The sequence below is a fragment of the Hylobates moloch genome, unplaced genomic scaffold (assembly GCF_009828535.3).
Source record: "Hylobates moloch isolate HMO894 unplaced genomic scaffold, HMol_V3 SCAFFOLD_5, whole genome shotgun sequence".
Classification (NCBI taxonomy): Eukaryota; Metazoa; Chordata; class Mammalia; order Primates; family Hylobatidae; genus Hylobates; species Hylobates moloch.
This window is the reverse complement of record NW_026652280.1, coordinates 101,513,020-101,529,523: the sequence shown is the minus strand read 5'-3', so window position 1 is coordinate 101,529,523 and position 16,504 is coordinate 101,513,020. Positions and strand designations below refer to the sequence as shown.

The window sequence follows — 16,504 nt, the reverse complement described above, 5'->3', positions numbered from 1 at the left end:
GGGAAGGGAAGCAATAATCTCACAGAAGAAATTAGCATGCCCTCCCTTACCTCCCCCAGGATTTGGTATGCTGAAGCACCTCTCCTTTTTCAATAAGTGGCAGAAGGAAAGGGCATCACAGAGAAAAGAATAAATCGTTCAACTGGGTATGGTGGCTCGTTCCTGTAATTCCAACTACTCAGGAGGCCGAGGCGGGAGAATCACTTGAGGCCAAGAATTTCAGCCTAGGGAACAGAGCGAGACCTTGTCTCTAGAAAAAACTGTTTTAAAAATTATCTGGACGTGGTGGTGCATGCCTGTAGTGCCAGCTACTCAGAAGTTCGAAGATGCAATGAGCTATGATCATGCCACTGCACTCCAGCCCAGGCAACAGAGTAAGACCCCAAGTATAAAAAAACTAAAAATTCAAAAAAATTTCAGTTTTGGTTCTGTCCTTAACTGTCTAGGGCCCTGCCCTGGATCTTCTTCCCTTACTACTCCCTTTGCTGTATCTGACTGGGTCAGTACTGGTCTAAAAACCTCTTTGGGATCCTTTTTGGCTTGTTCAACCAAACCCATTTTGCAGTGACCTTTTACTGACTGGCAGATGAAAAGCAGATGGCCTCCACCTGGTTTTGCTCAGCCTGTGGCATCAAACAGTATGATACTTCCTAAGAGGGGAAGTGGGGGGGACAGGGATAGTACTAGGAGCCTTGCCCAGCAGGCTTTTCTTCCCCCCCTCCCCCACCCCGCCCCCGAGACAAGAGTTTCACTCTGTCACCCAGGCTAGACCCAGGCTAGAGTGCAGTGGCGCGATCTCCGCTCACTGCAAACTCCGCCTCCCGGGCTCACGCCATTCTCCTGCCTCAGCCTCCTGAGCAGCGGGGACTACAGGTGCCCGCCACCGTGCCCGGCTAATTTTTTGTATTTTTAATAGAGATGGGGTTTCACCGTGTTAGCCAGGATGGGCTCGATCTCCTGACCTCGTGATCCACCCACCTTGGCCTCCCAAAGTGCTGGGATTACAGGCGTGAGCCACTGCACCTGGCTGCCCAGCAGGCTTTTCTTCCTCATTAAAGGATAACCAGTACCTTTTCCCCACTCTGTGTGACAGAACAAGGGATGGGTTGGGAATGAAGGACCCCTGTGGAAAGAAAGTGTCCAGAATGGAAAGTATTTCATTGCTACTCGATGTCTTATTGGTGTTATTTAAGTTTAAGGGATTAGAGGGCAAGGGGTCCACTGTGGGTGGGGTGAGGACCTTATCCTCAGCTTGCTGGCTGATCACAAACTTTACTTCTCACAGTGTTACCGGGACTTAGCTCTGGTGAGTCGTGATGGCATGAATATTGTCCTGAATAAAATCAACCAGATACTTATGGAGAAGTACCTGAAGCTGCAGGATACCTGCCGTACTCAGGTAAGGCCAGAAAGAAAAGACAGGATCCAGCTTAAAGAGAGAGGATGGATCTTCTCTCTGTCAGGAACGGGAAAGAGGAATCAGGGCTAACACACCCCTATCATTGTGTGTCTAAATTGTAATGTGCTCCTTTCAGTTGTAATTGAATTAGCTCCCTTCTCAAACTCACAGTTCCTGCTCTTCATCTGTTTTTCTCTCTTTCCTTTAGTTGGTGTGGTTGGTACGGGAACTGGTGAAGAGTGGGGTTCTGGGAGCCGATGGTGTTTGTATGACGTTTATGAAGCAGATTGCAGGTGAGTTTGATGGCAGAAGCATAAAGAAGAAAGGAGGAGAGCCCAGAGACTAAATAGAGACAATGGAGAATGATTAAGTGCCAAAGGGACGGAATTCCTGTATTGCTTAGGCTGTTTCCTTCTGATACAGACATCTTCTTGCCACATATATTGTAGAAATAAATTGACTGAAAAATCATAGTGGGCCTTTTAAAGCAGTAAGTCTTGCCTCATTTTCTTTTCTCCTAAACCCAGGGCTTGACAGAATATTTGGCCTATTTTAGCCAGTCTTCACTCTGAGATTTTATATCATTTCAGAGCAGGAAGAAATGGGGAGAGAAGTGAGGGCAAATAATTTTTTCCCAAGTGCCTGTGCTTTCAGAAACCTAGACATCTTCCCTGGCTCCACCCCCATTATTTGAACGCTTGCTCCCTAATAATTAAGCCCTTTACTGGGGCCAGAATGAGGGACAAACTATGTCACAGAACAGACCCTGACATTTAGGTTTTATTCTCATCTTGGCATTGGTGACATCTGTCTGAGCCATCGCATATTCAAGCGGCTACTCCCAAGATTGCATGTGTTTGTTTAAAAGTGACCTGCTACTACCTCACCATTAGCCCACTGGGGCTTGCTTCCTCTTTAAAATTTTATGTAACACTGATGCTCCTGTTTTGATGTGTATGAACCTTAATCTATGTGATGTGTGACTTTGTGAACATTGAATTTTTTAATTGAGACCCGGGGCAAGGCATAGTTGTGGCTATTTTTATCCTCTTTCCTGGCACTTTCTTCCCTGTTTGGCACTCCCAGCCCCCACTTCTTATCCCAAGACTGGTCTGGCATTGCTGTGTGTTAATTCTGCCCCATGAAGTTTCATAGCAAGCACTAAAGACTGTTACCTGGAAATAAGAAACTCTTGGCCTGTTGGGGGCCTCAGTGCAGGACTCAGGACATCCAGTTGCTAGACTGCAGCTGTTGTCAGCCACCTGTACTTCTCAGGCCCTATCTGAGATATCATCCTTTCTTTCCAACTGTGGGCTTTTTATTTTTATTTATTTATTATTTTTTTTTATTTTTTGAGACGGAGTCTCGCTCTGTCACCCAGGCTGGAGTGCAGTGGCGCAATCTGGGCTCACTGCAAGCTCCGCCTCCCAGGTTCCCGCCATTCTCCTGCCTCAGCCTCTCCGAGTGGCTGGGACTACAGGCGCCCGCCACCACGCCCGGCTAATTTTTTTGTATTTTTAGTAGAGACAGGGTTTCACCGTGGTCTCGATCTGCTGACCTCGTGATCCGCCCGCCTCGGCCTCCCAAAGTGCTGGGATTACAAGCGTGAGCCACCGCGCCCGGCCAACTGTGGGCTTTTTATATCTACTTCTCAGATGTTCATTTTCAAGGGCCAAAACGTTCCCACTCCAACTCACAATCTGTGGGAAAGTAGCAGCTCTGGTTTCTAGAAAAACTCAGAACCTTCCCTTTCCTTCTTTCTGGAGGCAAAGGGTGAAACTTTAAAGCCTGACAGAACAGAAGGCAGTTTATCTCAGCAGTGAAGGGATGGCAATGATGGGATGGCAGTCAGGGTGGAGCAGCAGAATGGGTGAAGAGATGTATTGGATTGGCTGACTTGCTAATTGGAGCTATTCTTCTTTTCCCCTTTTGAAATCAGGTGGAGATGTTACAGCCAAAAATATCTGGTTGGCAGAAGGTGTTCTGGATATCCTGACAGAGCAAAGGTAGCGTCCACCACAAAGGGTGGGGTACAGGCCAGATAATGGCCATTAGGAGTATGAGCGTGGGAAATGGGGATGAAAGGATTGTGTGGCCCAAGAACACCTTAAGTTAGGGAGGGGGAGGCGAGGAGAGGGAGAGACGAGTGTATTGTTGGCAAGTGAAGAAATTAATGCCCAAGGAATGAAGGAGTGGGAAAGAGGTCTTTGCCAAAATATCGCATAGCCCAGAAAAACTGGCTTCATCTGATAAGGGTTTATTTTTGATCCAGACCTCCTTGGAATGTTTATCTTAGGGGGAAGTTGGGGAGGAATGAGCTCAGTAGAGTTGGGCCAGCCAAACACCCACGCCTGGCAGGTATCCTTTTCTCCCCTCCAAGCTTCTCCATCCAACCCATGCTCTTTTTGAAGTGGCACAGGGGGCAGTTGGGGTGGAGCAGGTAATAGAGATTAGTGAATCCTGCTGGAGTTTGCATATAGGGTTTGGAGGCTCCAGTGGTAGAGAGTGCATCGGGGGTACATATCGGGCTTTCTGGCTGATTCTTTCCCTTATCCATCAAAATAAAGGGCCAGAAATTTTATGAGGGCTGTTCCACATCTGAACTTCTTTGGAGGTGAGGCTTTCCCCTTGGTTTCAGTCTTCCTCTTGCTTGACTTCTGAGTCTCTTTTCTGGATACCATAGTAGTCAAATGATTGAGAGGGCTAATAGTGTCCATACTATCTATAGTTCAGAAGAATGGACCTCCTCCCAACATTCACACTTGTGAAAGAGATGGCTGTGTGCTGTGCTCTGCCCAGGTCTGAGAGCCCTGCCCTGGTCTGAGAGCCCTGCCCTGTCTGCTGTGCAGTGCCACCTAGTGCTCTGGGCACGGATGTGCTGCCACATCTGGGCCTGGAGCCACTTCTGTTATTGGTGCCATTGCACTAGCACGTGAGATCCTAACAGTCTCTTCTTACCAGCTCTCTGCTTTTCCTAGGTCTTTGTTCCCTTTTACTGTCCTGGGTCACGGGGCCTTTCAACTCTTTCTTTCTCTTTATTATGCCATTCCAGGATTCAGGTAATTTTGTTACCTTTGCTAGCAGTCTTTCTAAAATGATTTTTCTTATTTTGTTCCTAGTGCCAAATATGTCCTGTCCCCATACCTTAAAGCTGAATCTCCTGTACAGGCATCAGATAACAGCCAGATAACTGCCCTGTTTTCTACCCTCCAAAAAACTTACATCTTTTGGTGAAAGTCAATACCTAGAAATTTAAAACTGTGTCCTCTCCTACACCCTCCTTCTCACTCCCTTCCAAATGTTTCTAGGGTTGTGGAGTTAAAAGGTAGCAGGTAGGGGAGGAAACGTTCCCCGGTAACCTTGGCTAGTGCATCCATTCTGTGAAAAGAAAAGGCCGCAGAGTCTTTTAATTAGGTGGCTTGAGTAGTTTTCCGGAATCAGGATGTGGCCTGCTTGGACTAATTAAACACCATGTCATCTTCCTGCAGTTCCCTGCCCTCCAACAGGGGTGCCAAAGCCATTACAAATTGTTTGCTGGGAGGAGACAGCGTCTCAATTTTGTCACTTAGAGACAGGATTAGAGTTTTAGGAATATCCCCACTGTGTCTTTCTCTCTACTGCTTTTAAAGCAACTGGGAACAAATCTTTCATTACCCCCTTTTTCCTCAGGGATATTCTGAAACTCATGGGAAAAGGAGTTTGCCACCCAAAATGGCGTTCTTTTTTTCAGGTTGTGATTCAGGACAGGTGACTCATTGTGTGGGAGTGGGGACTCTTTGTGTATCAGTGACTAGATAGAGCCAGGGAAAGGTTTGTGGCATGGTGAGCTGCTAATGATAAGCAGACTGATCTAGCACAGTATGTTCTCAAAACTCCAGGTCCTGAAAGGGTCTTGGCAGTCCCCACATGTTCTTGCACCACACTTAAGAACCGCTGACTTAGGGACACTTACCCAGCTTTTCCCCATAGTCTGACCTGGGTAGATACTGTGGCTCAATTCTGTCCCTAGTGCCTCACATGTTGCTTGGCACATGATAGGCACTCAGTAAATGTTTGAATGAATGAGTCAACAAAGAGAGTTATTTTCTTGGAAGCTAAGTAGTTAGGTGGTAAAAAGAGATTGCTTTCATTTGGCACTTATCTTTATAGGCACTTGGAAGAGAAAATTAGGAAACTGTCCGTAGCTTAGCCAGTTGATAGTCCAAGATAGATACTAGCGTGAGTGAGCAAGCAAAAAATCAAAGCATTTACTCTCAGTGACAAATCATCAATTATTTCTGAGGCACTGTAGCCAAGCCCAGGAAGGGTGAATTGGGAGGGTGAAGAGTTCTAGACAGAGCATAGGAGCCAGTGTGTTTCCTCCCTGCAGGGAGTGGGTCCTGAAGAGCAGCATCCTCATTGCCATGGCTGTTTACACGTACCTCCGCCTCATCGTGGACCACCATGGGACTGCCCAGCTCCAGGCCCTGCGACAGAAGGAAGTAGACTTCTGCATCTCACTGCTTCGGGAACGGGTGAGGGAACAGGACAAAAATAATGTGGGGAAGTGAGACTCAGGCTAAGATACCTCTGGAGGTTTATGCAGTGGAGTCAGAAATACCTTGTTAGAGATGAAGGTGCGTCAAGATCTGGTGTTTTCCATCATTCGTCAACAGATGAGGGTAGAAAGGAGGGGGAGTTAGTGTAAAACATCCCTAATTCTTAGAAATGCTACCTGTTAAGCTGGCATCTTTGGGATTTCCCAGGTCAGCTTCAAGGATACTGTTGTACACCACAGACATAAACTGTCCTTGTGTGCCTACCATGACACGGTCCCCCACCTACTCTCCTGGGTAATTCCCATGGTCTAGTGAGATTATGAATTGTCCTCTATCAGACCTCCCATGTGGCAATTAAACTTTTTTTTACTTTTTCTTTTTGTAGATACTGAGCCTTGCTTTGTTGCCCAGGCTAATCTCAAACTCCTGGCCTCAAGTGATCCTCCCACCTCAGTCTCCCAAAGTGTTGGGATTATAGGCGTGAGCCCAGCCTAAAATTAATGTTAGATAAAAAGTTAAAATTCACTTCTCTAGTTGCATTAGCTACATGTTGCTAATGGGTTTCATTTAGACTACACAGATAATAGACATTTCTACCACAGAGTTGGACCCACAGAATTAGATACTGCAGAATTTTGTTAGACAAAATGAGTATGAGGTTAGGGTTTCTGGGGCTCAACTTGCCAGTCCCATCGTTTTGAAACTTTAATCTTCCTTGAACTGGATTGAAACAGTTCTGGGTGGAGAGGGAGGTAGATTAATGTGAAAGCCAGCAGGGCTTCAGCACTTCCCACTAACCTCTCATCCTTGATATCAGTCCCCAGCTTCCGGCTCTCTTCCCCTGAACAGCTAGGAGCCAATCCTTTGGTTCCAAAAGAAATCATATAGTTTCTTCAACCCTCTTTCCTTCCCTCCCTAGAACATGTTGTTCCTTTGTCCTCCCTCCAGCAGGTAAACAATCCATGTTTTTATTCTCTTTCCTGTCCCCCACTTCCTCTTCCCTATCAAGTTCATGGAATGTCTGATGATTGGTCGGGATCTCGTAAGACTACTTCAGAATGTTGCTAGGATACCAGAATTTGAACTGCTTTGGAAAGATATTATCCATAATCCTCAGGCGTTGAGTCCTCAGTTCACAGGTAAGTAGGGTCTTAGGCATCCTGTCTTTGAGAGCTGGGAGTTCAATGTGTATGTCTTGCTTGAATCAAGAAGGTAGAGGTTGGTGGATAGGCGAGTCTTCGGCAGTCAGATTTAGGAAGCTTGGGACAGGGCAAGCTTTGCCAAGTACAACTGCGGATAGCAGAGGTACAGAACAATTCATGTAGTTCCTAGACAGCCCCTACTTGGCAGACTCCAGCTGCCACATTACTACTAAGAAAAAAGTGGGACAGAGAACTGTAGTCCTCCTCCCCTCTTCCCGGCAGCTCCTTGGCTCAGGAGGTGAGCCAGTGGCCAGTGTTCAGCTTCACGGAGTCTAGCAGGGGAGTCAGAGGTCAACTCGTGAGACTGAGTCAGTAGAGGGCTGGAATTAGTCCTGTAAGAGAAGGCTCCTCCCTGGGAACAGTCTTGCCTCGAATTCCAAGGATCCAGCTTGGGCAAAATCCACTTTGGAGGAGGGAGTCTCCATGTGCGGGCTCCCCCCTGACAAGGTCCTTTTTATATCCCTTTCCCTTTCCCAGGTCCTGCTATGATCTGAACAATAACTACAGCTTTGCTTCCCACCCCACCTCAACACACATGTGCTTGTGATCATGCGCATACTCCCTCCCCTCCTACACACACACACACACACACACACACACACACACACACACTCACTCTGAAGGCAGTTGTCCAGGACCTGGGAAGTCAGGAAAGAAGAAAGTGCTGGAAATTATAGTACTTTTATATTGAACATCTATTTCATTGCTTTAAGTGCCTCCACTGTGTTAGACAAACATGTGTTACCTCATTTAATCTTCTGGACAGCCCTGTGAGTATTTTAGTTTCTACATTTATACATAAAGAAACTGAGGTTTGAGGCCGGGCACGGTGGCTCACACCTGTAATCCCAGCACTTTGGGAGGCCGAGGTGGCGGATCATGGGGTCAAGAGATCAAGACCATCCTGGGCAACATGGTGAAACCCTGTCTCTACTAAAAATACAAAAATTAGCTGGGCATGGTGGCACATGCCTGTATTCCCAGCTACTCGGGAGGCTGAGGCAAGAGAATCGCTTGAACCCAGGAGGTGGAGGTTGCAGTGAGCTGAGATCGCGCCACTGCACTCTAGCCTGGCGACAGAGTGAGACGACATCCCCCCCCAAAAAAAAGAAAAGAAAAGAAACTGAGGTGTAAGGAGATTAAGTAATTTGCCCAAGGCTGTACAGCTGGTAGGTTAGGTGACAGAGACAGGATTTTGATCCAGGTCTTTTTTTTTTTTTTTTTTTTTTTTTTTTTGGAGTCTTGCTCTGTCCCTCAGGCTGGAGTGCAGTAGCGTGATCTCAGCTCACTGCAACCTCCGCCTCCTGGGTTCAAGTGATTCTCCCACCTCAGCCTCCCAGGTAGCTGGGATTACAGGCATCCGCCATCATGCCCAGGTAAATGTTGTATTTTTGTAGCGATGGAGTTTCACCATGTTGGCCAGGCTGGTCTTGAACTCCTGACCTCAAGCAATCCACCCGCCTTTGCCTCCCAAAGTGCTAAGATTACAGGTGTGAGCCACCACACCGGCCTCTTTTTTTTTTTTCTTTTTTTTTCTTTTTTTTAAGATGGGGTGTCACCGTGTTGCCAAGGCTGGTCTTGAACTCGTAGGCTCAAGGGATCCACCTGCCTCAGCCTCCCAAGGTGCTAGGATTACAGGTGTGAGCCACCATGCCTGGCCTTTTAAATTATTTTTGTTCCCTCATGTCAGGCAGGTAATGTGGGGACATGGTAACAAGGTTTGAGGGAGGCACATCTCACGCATGAGTGTGAAAAACCAGTAATCATGCTATGAGCTACAATAGGATCTGGATCCACATGTTTCTGACTCCAGGGCTTATGCTCATGCCACAAATAACATTGATTCCAGGACCCAAGGATGGGATCATCAGGAGCAGGAAGAGCAGCCAGGGTTTCCCATATTTTTCCCTTAACTTTCCCATCTGTTACCAGTGGGAATCATGTGGGTAGAAGGCTCTAGAAGACCAGCAGAAGACAGGAAGTAATATAGCTGGGTCCTGGGGATAGTGGTTGTTTGGAGCAGAACATGTAAGTGCTGGTTGGAATCCCCACCTGTGCTTGACCTCCCTTGGTCTTGTCTTGGAATTTCTCCGTGAGCAAGACTACTGGCCATCAGTACCTGGCCCAGGTTCCCAACGTGCTTTTCATTCTTTCTGGTCCTCAGGCTTCCTCTTTTCTCTTCCCTTCCACATTTGATTCAGGTATCCTACAGCTTCTTCAGTCAAGAACATCCCGAAAATTCCTAGCATGTCGTCTAACCCCAGACATGGAGACTAAACTCCTCTTCATGACATCCCGGGTAAGCTAAGGTGTTGCAGCAAGAGAAGAGGTCACACGCTGGCTGGGCTTCTTGCTTCGATCTGTGGAGCTGTTACCATTGTTTACTAACCAGTAGAATGGTGGCTAAATGATCGTACCTGATCTACCTGGCTACTGGCTTCTTTGTCCTTTATTCATTCTATGCCTATACATTAAGCATGGTGCTAAGGATTGGGGGTACACTGTCGAATAAGAGAGATAGTTCCAGCTCTTGTGAAGCTTTTAGTTTATCTAAAGTAGTCACTAAACCAATAATTATATAGAAATACTAGTATCATTTACAAGTGTGAAATGTTCTATAAAGGGGAGAGTGAAAGTGTTCACGCTAAGAAACCCATGATTGCTCCAGGAGAACCATGAGGTCTCAGGAAGAAAGCTATGTATGTTTCCAGACTTGACTGAATAATGGCAGAATTACTTGAGCATGTTAAAGATGCAGCTTCCTGGATCCCACTCTCCCAGATAATTTGAAGGAATTTGTGGGGTTTTTTGGGGTTTTATTTGTTTGTATTTTGAGATGGAGTTTCGTTCTTGTTGCCCAGGCTAGAGTGCAGTGGCGCGATCTTGGCTCACTGCAGCCTCCGCCTCTTGGGTTCAAGCGATTCTCCTGCCTCAACCTCCCGAGAAGCTAGTATTACAGGCATGCACTACACCTGGCAAATTTTGTATTTTTATTTTTATTTTTATTTTTTATTTTTTATTATTTTTTATTTATTTATTTATTTTTTTAGACAGAGTCTCGCTCTGTCTCCCAGGCTGGAGTGCAGTGGCATGATCTTGGCTCACGGCAATCTCTGCCTCCCGGGTTCAAGCAATTCTCCTGCCTTAGCCTCCCAGGTAGCTGGGACTACAGGCGCATGCCACCACGCCCAGCTAATTTTTGTATTTTTAGTAGAGACGGGGTTTCACCATGTTGGCCATGATGGTCTCGATCTCCTGACCTCGTGATCCACCCACCTTGGCCTCCCAAAGTGCTGGGATTATAGGCATGAGCCACAGCACCCGGCCAAAATTTTGTATTTTTAGTAGAGACGGGATTTTTCCATGTTGGTCAGGCTGGTCTCGAACTTCCGACCTCAGGTGATCCACCTGCCTCAGCCTCCCAAAGTGCTGGGATTACAGGTGTGAGCCACTGCACCCAGCTAGAATCTGTTTTTAGCAGACTTCCCTGGCCATTCCTCTGCGGCCAGTCTGGCTGTTGAGAACTACTTTCCTAATCAGCTTTCCCAAGTCACCCAGAATAATTGTCCAGGTCTGTGTTGTACTGTGTGGTAGCCACCAGCCATGTGTTGCCATTTAAATTAAGTTAGTCTGCAGGACTAGGTATGATAAAAATTCTTGGCTGGGCGCAGTGGCTTATGCCTGTAATCCCAGCACTTTGGGAGGCCAAGGTGGGCAGATCACTTGAGATCAGGAGTTTGGGACGAGCCTGTCCAATATGGTGAAACCCCATGTCTACTAAAACTACAAACATTTCGCTGGGCGTGGTGGCACACTCCTGTAATCCCAGCTACTTGGGAGGCTGAGGCAGGAGAATCACTTGAACCCAGGAGGCAGAGGTTGCGGTAAGCCAAGATCGCGCCACTGCACTCCAGCCTGGGCGACAGAGTGAAACGCTGTCTCAAAAAATATATATATATATTAAGTTAATTAAAATGAGTTAAAATTAAAAATTCACAGCTGGGCGCTGTGGCTCACATCTACAATCCCAGCACTTTGGGAGGCTGAGGCTGGTGGGAACACTTGAGGTCAGGAGTTCAAGACTAGCCAGGCAACATGATGAAACCGTGTCTCTACAAAAAATACAAAAATTAGCTGGGTGTGGTGGTAGCTACTCAGGAGGCTGAGGCAGGAGAATCACTTGAACCCAGACCCAGGAGGCAGAGGTTACAGTGAGCTGAGATCGTGCCACTGCACTCCAGCCTGGGCAACAGAACGAGATTCCATCTCAAACAACAAAAAAATTCAGAGCCTGGTGCAGTGGCATGTGCCTGTAATCCCAGCTTCTCAGGAGGCTGAGGTGGGAGGATTGCTTGAACCCAGGAGTTAGAGACCACCCTGGGCTCAAGCAATCCTCCCATCAATGAGACCCTGTCTCTTAAAAAATAATAATTGGGGCCAAGTGCGGTGGCTCACGCCTGTAATCTCAGTACTTTGGGAGGCCAAGGCGGGTGGATCACTTGAGATCAGGAGTTCAAGACCAGCCTGACCAACATGGTGAAACCCTGTCTCTACTAAAAATACAAAAATTAGCCAGGCATGGTGGCATGTGCCTGTAATCCCAACTACTTGGGAGGCTGAGGCAGGAGAATCGCTTGAACCTGGGAGGCAGAGGTCGTAGTGAACTGAGATCGCGCCATTGCACTCCAGCCTGGGCAACAAGAGTGAAACTCTGTCTCAAAAAAAAAATAATAATAATAATTCGATATCTCAGTTACAATAGCTGCATTTCACATGCACAATAGCAACCATCATTGCTGAAAATTCTGTTGGATGGTGTTGGTCTGGAAGTATCTTTTTGTTTGTTTTTTTACCTTTTTGCTCTATCTTGGTTGATTTCTTCTGACAGAGGGGGGAGTATAAGAAGAGGGAAACCAGATCCTTTTCCTTATTTAGTTTTACTATTTGTGATCACTTAGGGTCTGTTTGAGGAAAAACTTTCCACAAGAAGGTTTGGAGAGTCTAGGCTTTGGATAATGGTCCTGTTAGGTCAGCACCAGGAAATTCTCAGTTGATGTTGAGTGGTGAACAGACCCAGCTCTTACTCTTGAAGAACATTTCTTGCTGTTCACCATTGGCTCAAGAAAATGAGAAAAGATTATACTTCTGACTGGAGAGTCAGTGACCAGTACAAGGAGTAAAGAGCCAAAAAATGGACTGAAGTTGCAGTTGTGGGTAAATGTAGCCTGAGGTCAGTGGCAAGAATGACTGTAACATTAGAATGCAGGGCAAGCTAGAAATTTTCAGCATTTTTTTTTTTTTTAATCAAGACGTTCTCCTAAAGGAGGGGAGACTTACGAGACAGTATGAACTAATGAATCAATTGTGGAGAAATGGAGGTCTAGGGCAAACCTAGAGTTAAGTGGTGCTCGTTTTCCTCTGGCCAAGGACCCCACACTGTCTTCTAAGTTCTTTTTCTTGCTTCCCCTTTCCCCAGGTGCGATTTGGTCAACAAAAGCGATACCAAGATTGGTTCCAGCGCCAGTACCTGTCAACTCCAGATAGTCAGTCTCTGCGCTGTGACCTCATTCGCTACATCTGTGGAGTAGTCCACCCTTCTAATGAAGTACTGAGTTCAGATATCTTGCCCCGGTGGGCCATCATTGGTTGGCTCCTGACAACGTGCACGGTGAGGGCAAAAGATACTGGGTGGTGAAGGGTGCCTCTTCCATGGTGTTCTCATATTTCCATTCTTCTTCCTGACCAGGGCCACTTGACCCCTAAGGGCCCTTCTTTCACTCTGGTTTTCCAGAGTGTCTCCGCCTTCACTTCCCTTTGTGTTTCTTGAAATTTACTTACACTCATTATTTTCCATCTGGGTTTGAGATTGAACAGGTTAATCTCCCCCATTACTGCCAACCCCCAAAAGCCTGGGTTTCTGGAGCATCCCTGCCTTTTTCATTTTTGCTTCCAGAAACCATATACAGCTATTCCTCTTAACTGTTTCTTGCTCAGATTCAGAGCTTGCATTCTTTAGACCCTCACCACCATGCCTTTTTGGCATCAGCTTTGTCTACTTCCCTTCTGTAAATGCAGCAAATCTGCAGTGGAGGCATTTCCTTTCAAATGTTTTCCTCTCTGTGTCTCGGGTGGGAAACTATCCATTCTCTGGCATCTGGCTGCCCCCCTGACCTCTTCCAACAGGGTTCCTCCTCCCCCATTTGACTGGGTCCTTGGAATGTGCTGATTCAGATATGACAACAGGCTATTCCTGGAGGGGTGGGGGTCTCTTCTTCAGGAATGTGCCTGGAGAGCCAAGAAAGGGCAGCCACGGGGTACTAGTCTGACTGTTGCCTCAGCTCAGGGGTGATGAGTGGACTTCTGAGTCCAAGCATTGTCACTTATGGGAATCAGAGATATGAACTGCTGGATGTATCAAGAACCCAGGCCTGCCGAGCATGGTGGCTCACGCCTGTAATCCCAGCACTTTGGGAGGTTGAGGTTGCTTGAACTCAGGAGTTTGAGACCAGCTTGGGCAACGTGGCAAGACCCCCATCTCTACAAAAAAATACAAAAATTAGCCAAGTGTATTGGTGTGCGGCTGTAGTCCCAGGCTGAGGTGAGAGGACCGCTTGAGCCTGGGAGGTAGAGGTTGCAGTGAGCTGAGATCTTGCCACTGCACTCCAGCCTGGGTGACAGAGTCAGACCCTGTCTCAACAACAAAAAGAAAAGAACCCAGGCCTGGCCAGGCATGGTGGCTCACGCCTGTAATCCCAACACTTTGGGAGGCTGAGGTGGGAGGATAACTTGAGCCCAAGAGTTCGAGACCAGCCTGGGCAACATGGCAAAAACCCATTTCTACCAAAACAAAACAAAACATAAAGCCAGGCATGGTAGTGTGCTCCTGTAGTCCCAGCTACCCAGGAGGCTGAGGTTGGGAGGATGACCCGAGCCTAAGAGGTCAAGGTTGCAGTGAGCTGTGATCATGCCACTGCGCTCCAGCCTGGGTGACATGGCAAGACCCTCATCTCTACAAAAAAATAGAAAAATGAGCCAGGTGAGGTGGTGCATGCCTGTAGTCCCAGGCTGAGGTGAGAGGATCTCTTGAGCCTGGGCAGTGGAGGTTGCAGTGAGCTGAGATCATGCCACTGCACTACAGCCTGGGCAACAGAGCAAGACCCTGTCTGGAAAAAAAAAAAAAGGTTGGGGGGATAGCTGGCCCAATCCCTGTCCTCTGTCCTCTTGGTTAAGACCACAGAGTATTCACTCATACACAACACAAGGGGGGTGAGCATTTCACCTTGTTTCACTAGGAACTGAATTTCATAGATAAAAAAGCCAAGTGGGCCCTGGAATCTGTCTTGGGACTCTGAAATGGAGGGAGGTGATTGATGAAACTAGCCCTCTGTTTCTCTCCTCTCTTTTCCAGTCAAATGTCGCTGCCTCCAATGCCAAGCTGGCTTTGTTTTACGACTGGCTGTTCTTTAGTCCAGACAAGGATAGCATTATGAACATAGGTATGTGACCAAGACCAGGCAGCTCCACTTCCCCACCCCCCTAAGCCCCCACTGCCTTCCTTAGTGATAGCAGTCATAAATCTCAGGGCACCGTGGAGTGGAGGCAGTTTATCTGGGAGCAGCTGTGTTGTTCCTCATTAGTTTTCCCTCGACCTAGAAAGAGAATTGCTTTGATAAGGCTAAGCCATCACTGTACCTCCTCCCCACAGTCTGATGCATGGTCTTCAGGAGGGGAGGGCATGGGCAAAGGAAAAGGCTGTACCATGTCCTGCTTCTCCTCACCTATTACTTCCCTTCTCCAAGCTGAATGCTGGGAACAAGAAGGGAAATCAGGGCTACAAGCTGTTTCGGGGCCTGTCTGCTCTTGGGTCTGTTCAGTGGAAATGGGGGGAGTAGACATAGCACTTCCCAGAGCCATTCATGTATATTGACATCCCATTTTATGGAGATAGAAACAGACTGACTTTAGCCTGGCGTGGTGGCGTGCACCTGTAATTCCAGCTGCTGGGGAGGTTGAGGCATGAGATTCGCTTGAACCTGGGAGGCGGAGGCTTCAGTGAGCTGAGATTGTACCGCTTGCACTCCAGCCTGGGTGACAGAGCAAGACTCTGTCTCAAAAAAAAAAAAAAAAGGAAAAAAAGAGACTGACTGATGTGAGGGGCTCTTTAATTTCACATCCTCCAGAACCAGCCATCCTGGTCATGCACCACTCCATGAAGCCCCACCCAGCCATCACTGCCACACTCCTGGACTTCATGTGCCGCGTAAGTGTTAGAGCTCTCTTTTCTCCCCATGCCTGGATGAGCAGAATTAAGTGTATCTCCCCTAATCTCCCAGTGAATGGGTCTTCTCGGTATGCTTTAACTGAGAGCAGAAATGGTCATAGGTCCTATCCCCCAAGTTAATAAATGCTTCCCTTCCATATTCCACTGTCTGCAGTTGGATCTTCCCATTTTCTGTGGGGTTTCTCAATCACAGGGATGGTGACTCAAGGTAGAATCTGGTTTCCTTGGGGAGCAGCCAGGTCCAGTAAGAATATCTCATTTGAGTGGCCTGGAATGGTCAGGAAGTCCAGTTCTCTCTGCAGCCATACTCCCCAGTGTCCCCCGATCAAAACCAAAGCAGCTTTTCAGATCTAATTCAGCGGAAGCCTCTGGATGGAGTCCTGTACTCATTTTTCCCCTCCTTCTTCCCTTCCAGATCATTCCCAACTTCTATCCACCATTGGAGGGCCACGTGCGGCAGGGTGTCTTTTCCTCCCTCAATCACATTGTGGAGAAACGGGTCTTGGCGTAAGGAATTTAGTGGGGGAAGGAGATTGTTTTCCCATTTTTCATTAGGTCCAGGTATATCCAAATGTTGCCATAGCACTGCTGGCCCTTTTCTCTGACAGGTGTAAAAAGTATTGGCTCTACCTCAGACTTCTGGGCATATGTCTTCTTGGCTCTTAGAGGAATTTCTCTCCTGCCATCGTATTACAAAGGTCTTCAAATGCCTTCATGTTCCCTGTTGACCCCCTTCAGGGATCTGAGTATGGTCCAGTTATACTGATTGGGCTTAGACCTATCTCAACTCCATGTTGAGTTAGAAATGAGAAGCTCTGGCGAGACACAGTGGCTCATGCCTGTAATCCCAGCACTTTGGGAGGCCAAGGCGGGCAGATCACCTGAGGTTAGGAATTTGAGACCTGCCTGGCCAACATGGCGAAACCCCATGTCTACTAAAAATACAAAAATTAGCCAGGTGTGATGGTGCACATCTGTAATCCCAGCTACTTGAGAGGCCGAGGCACAAGAATCGCTTGAATCCGGGAGGTGGAGGTTGCAGTGAGCCAAGATTGTGCCACTGCACTCCAGCCTAGGTGATGAG

The 16,504-nt window shown here is 47.4% G+C and overlaps 1 protein-coding gene and 1 non-coding gene across 3 annotated transcripts in view; one reads left to right on the top strand and one right to left on the bottom strand.

Moving 5' to 3' along the window:
* The window catches only part of INTS3 (integrator complex subunit 3), a 48,721-nt gene that overhangs the window by 19,778 nt on the left and 12,439 nt on the right, over positions 1 to 16,504 (top strand). For both annotated transcript variants that reach the window (XM_032154536.1, XM_032154535.2), the window contains exons 4-13: positions 1,286 to 1,399; positions 1,608 to 1,692; positions 3,339 to 3,405; positions 5,769 to 5,913; positions 6,947 to 7,076; positions 9,341 to 9,438; positions 12,616 to 12,807; positions 14,548 to 14,635; positions 15,320 to 15,399; positions 15,836 to 15,927. In XM_032154536.1, coding sequence (XP_032010427.1) covers positions 1,286 to 1,399; positions 1,608 to 1,692; positions 3,339 to 3,405; positions 5,769 to 5,913; positions 6,947 to 7,076; positions 9,341 to 9,438; positions 12,616 to 12,807; positions 14,548 to 14,635; positions 15,320 to 15,399; positions 15,836 to 15,927 — 1,091 coding nt within the window. The remainder of the gene's footprint in view (positions 1 to 1,285; positions 1,400 to 1,607; positions 1,693 to 3,338; positions 3,406 to 5,768; positions 5,914 to 6,946; positions 7,077 to 9,340; positions 9,439 to 12,615; positions 12,808 to 14,547; positions 14,636 to 15,319; positions 15,400 to 15,835; positions 15,928 to 16,504) is intronic.
* LOC116470100 (small nucleolar RNA U13) lies at positions 8,824 to 8,926 on the bottom strand. The gene has a single exon (XR_004248529.1). It is a non-coding gene; the product is annotated as a small nucleolar RNA U13 (small nucleolar RNA).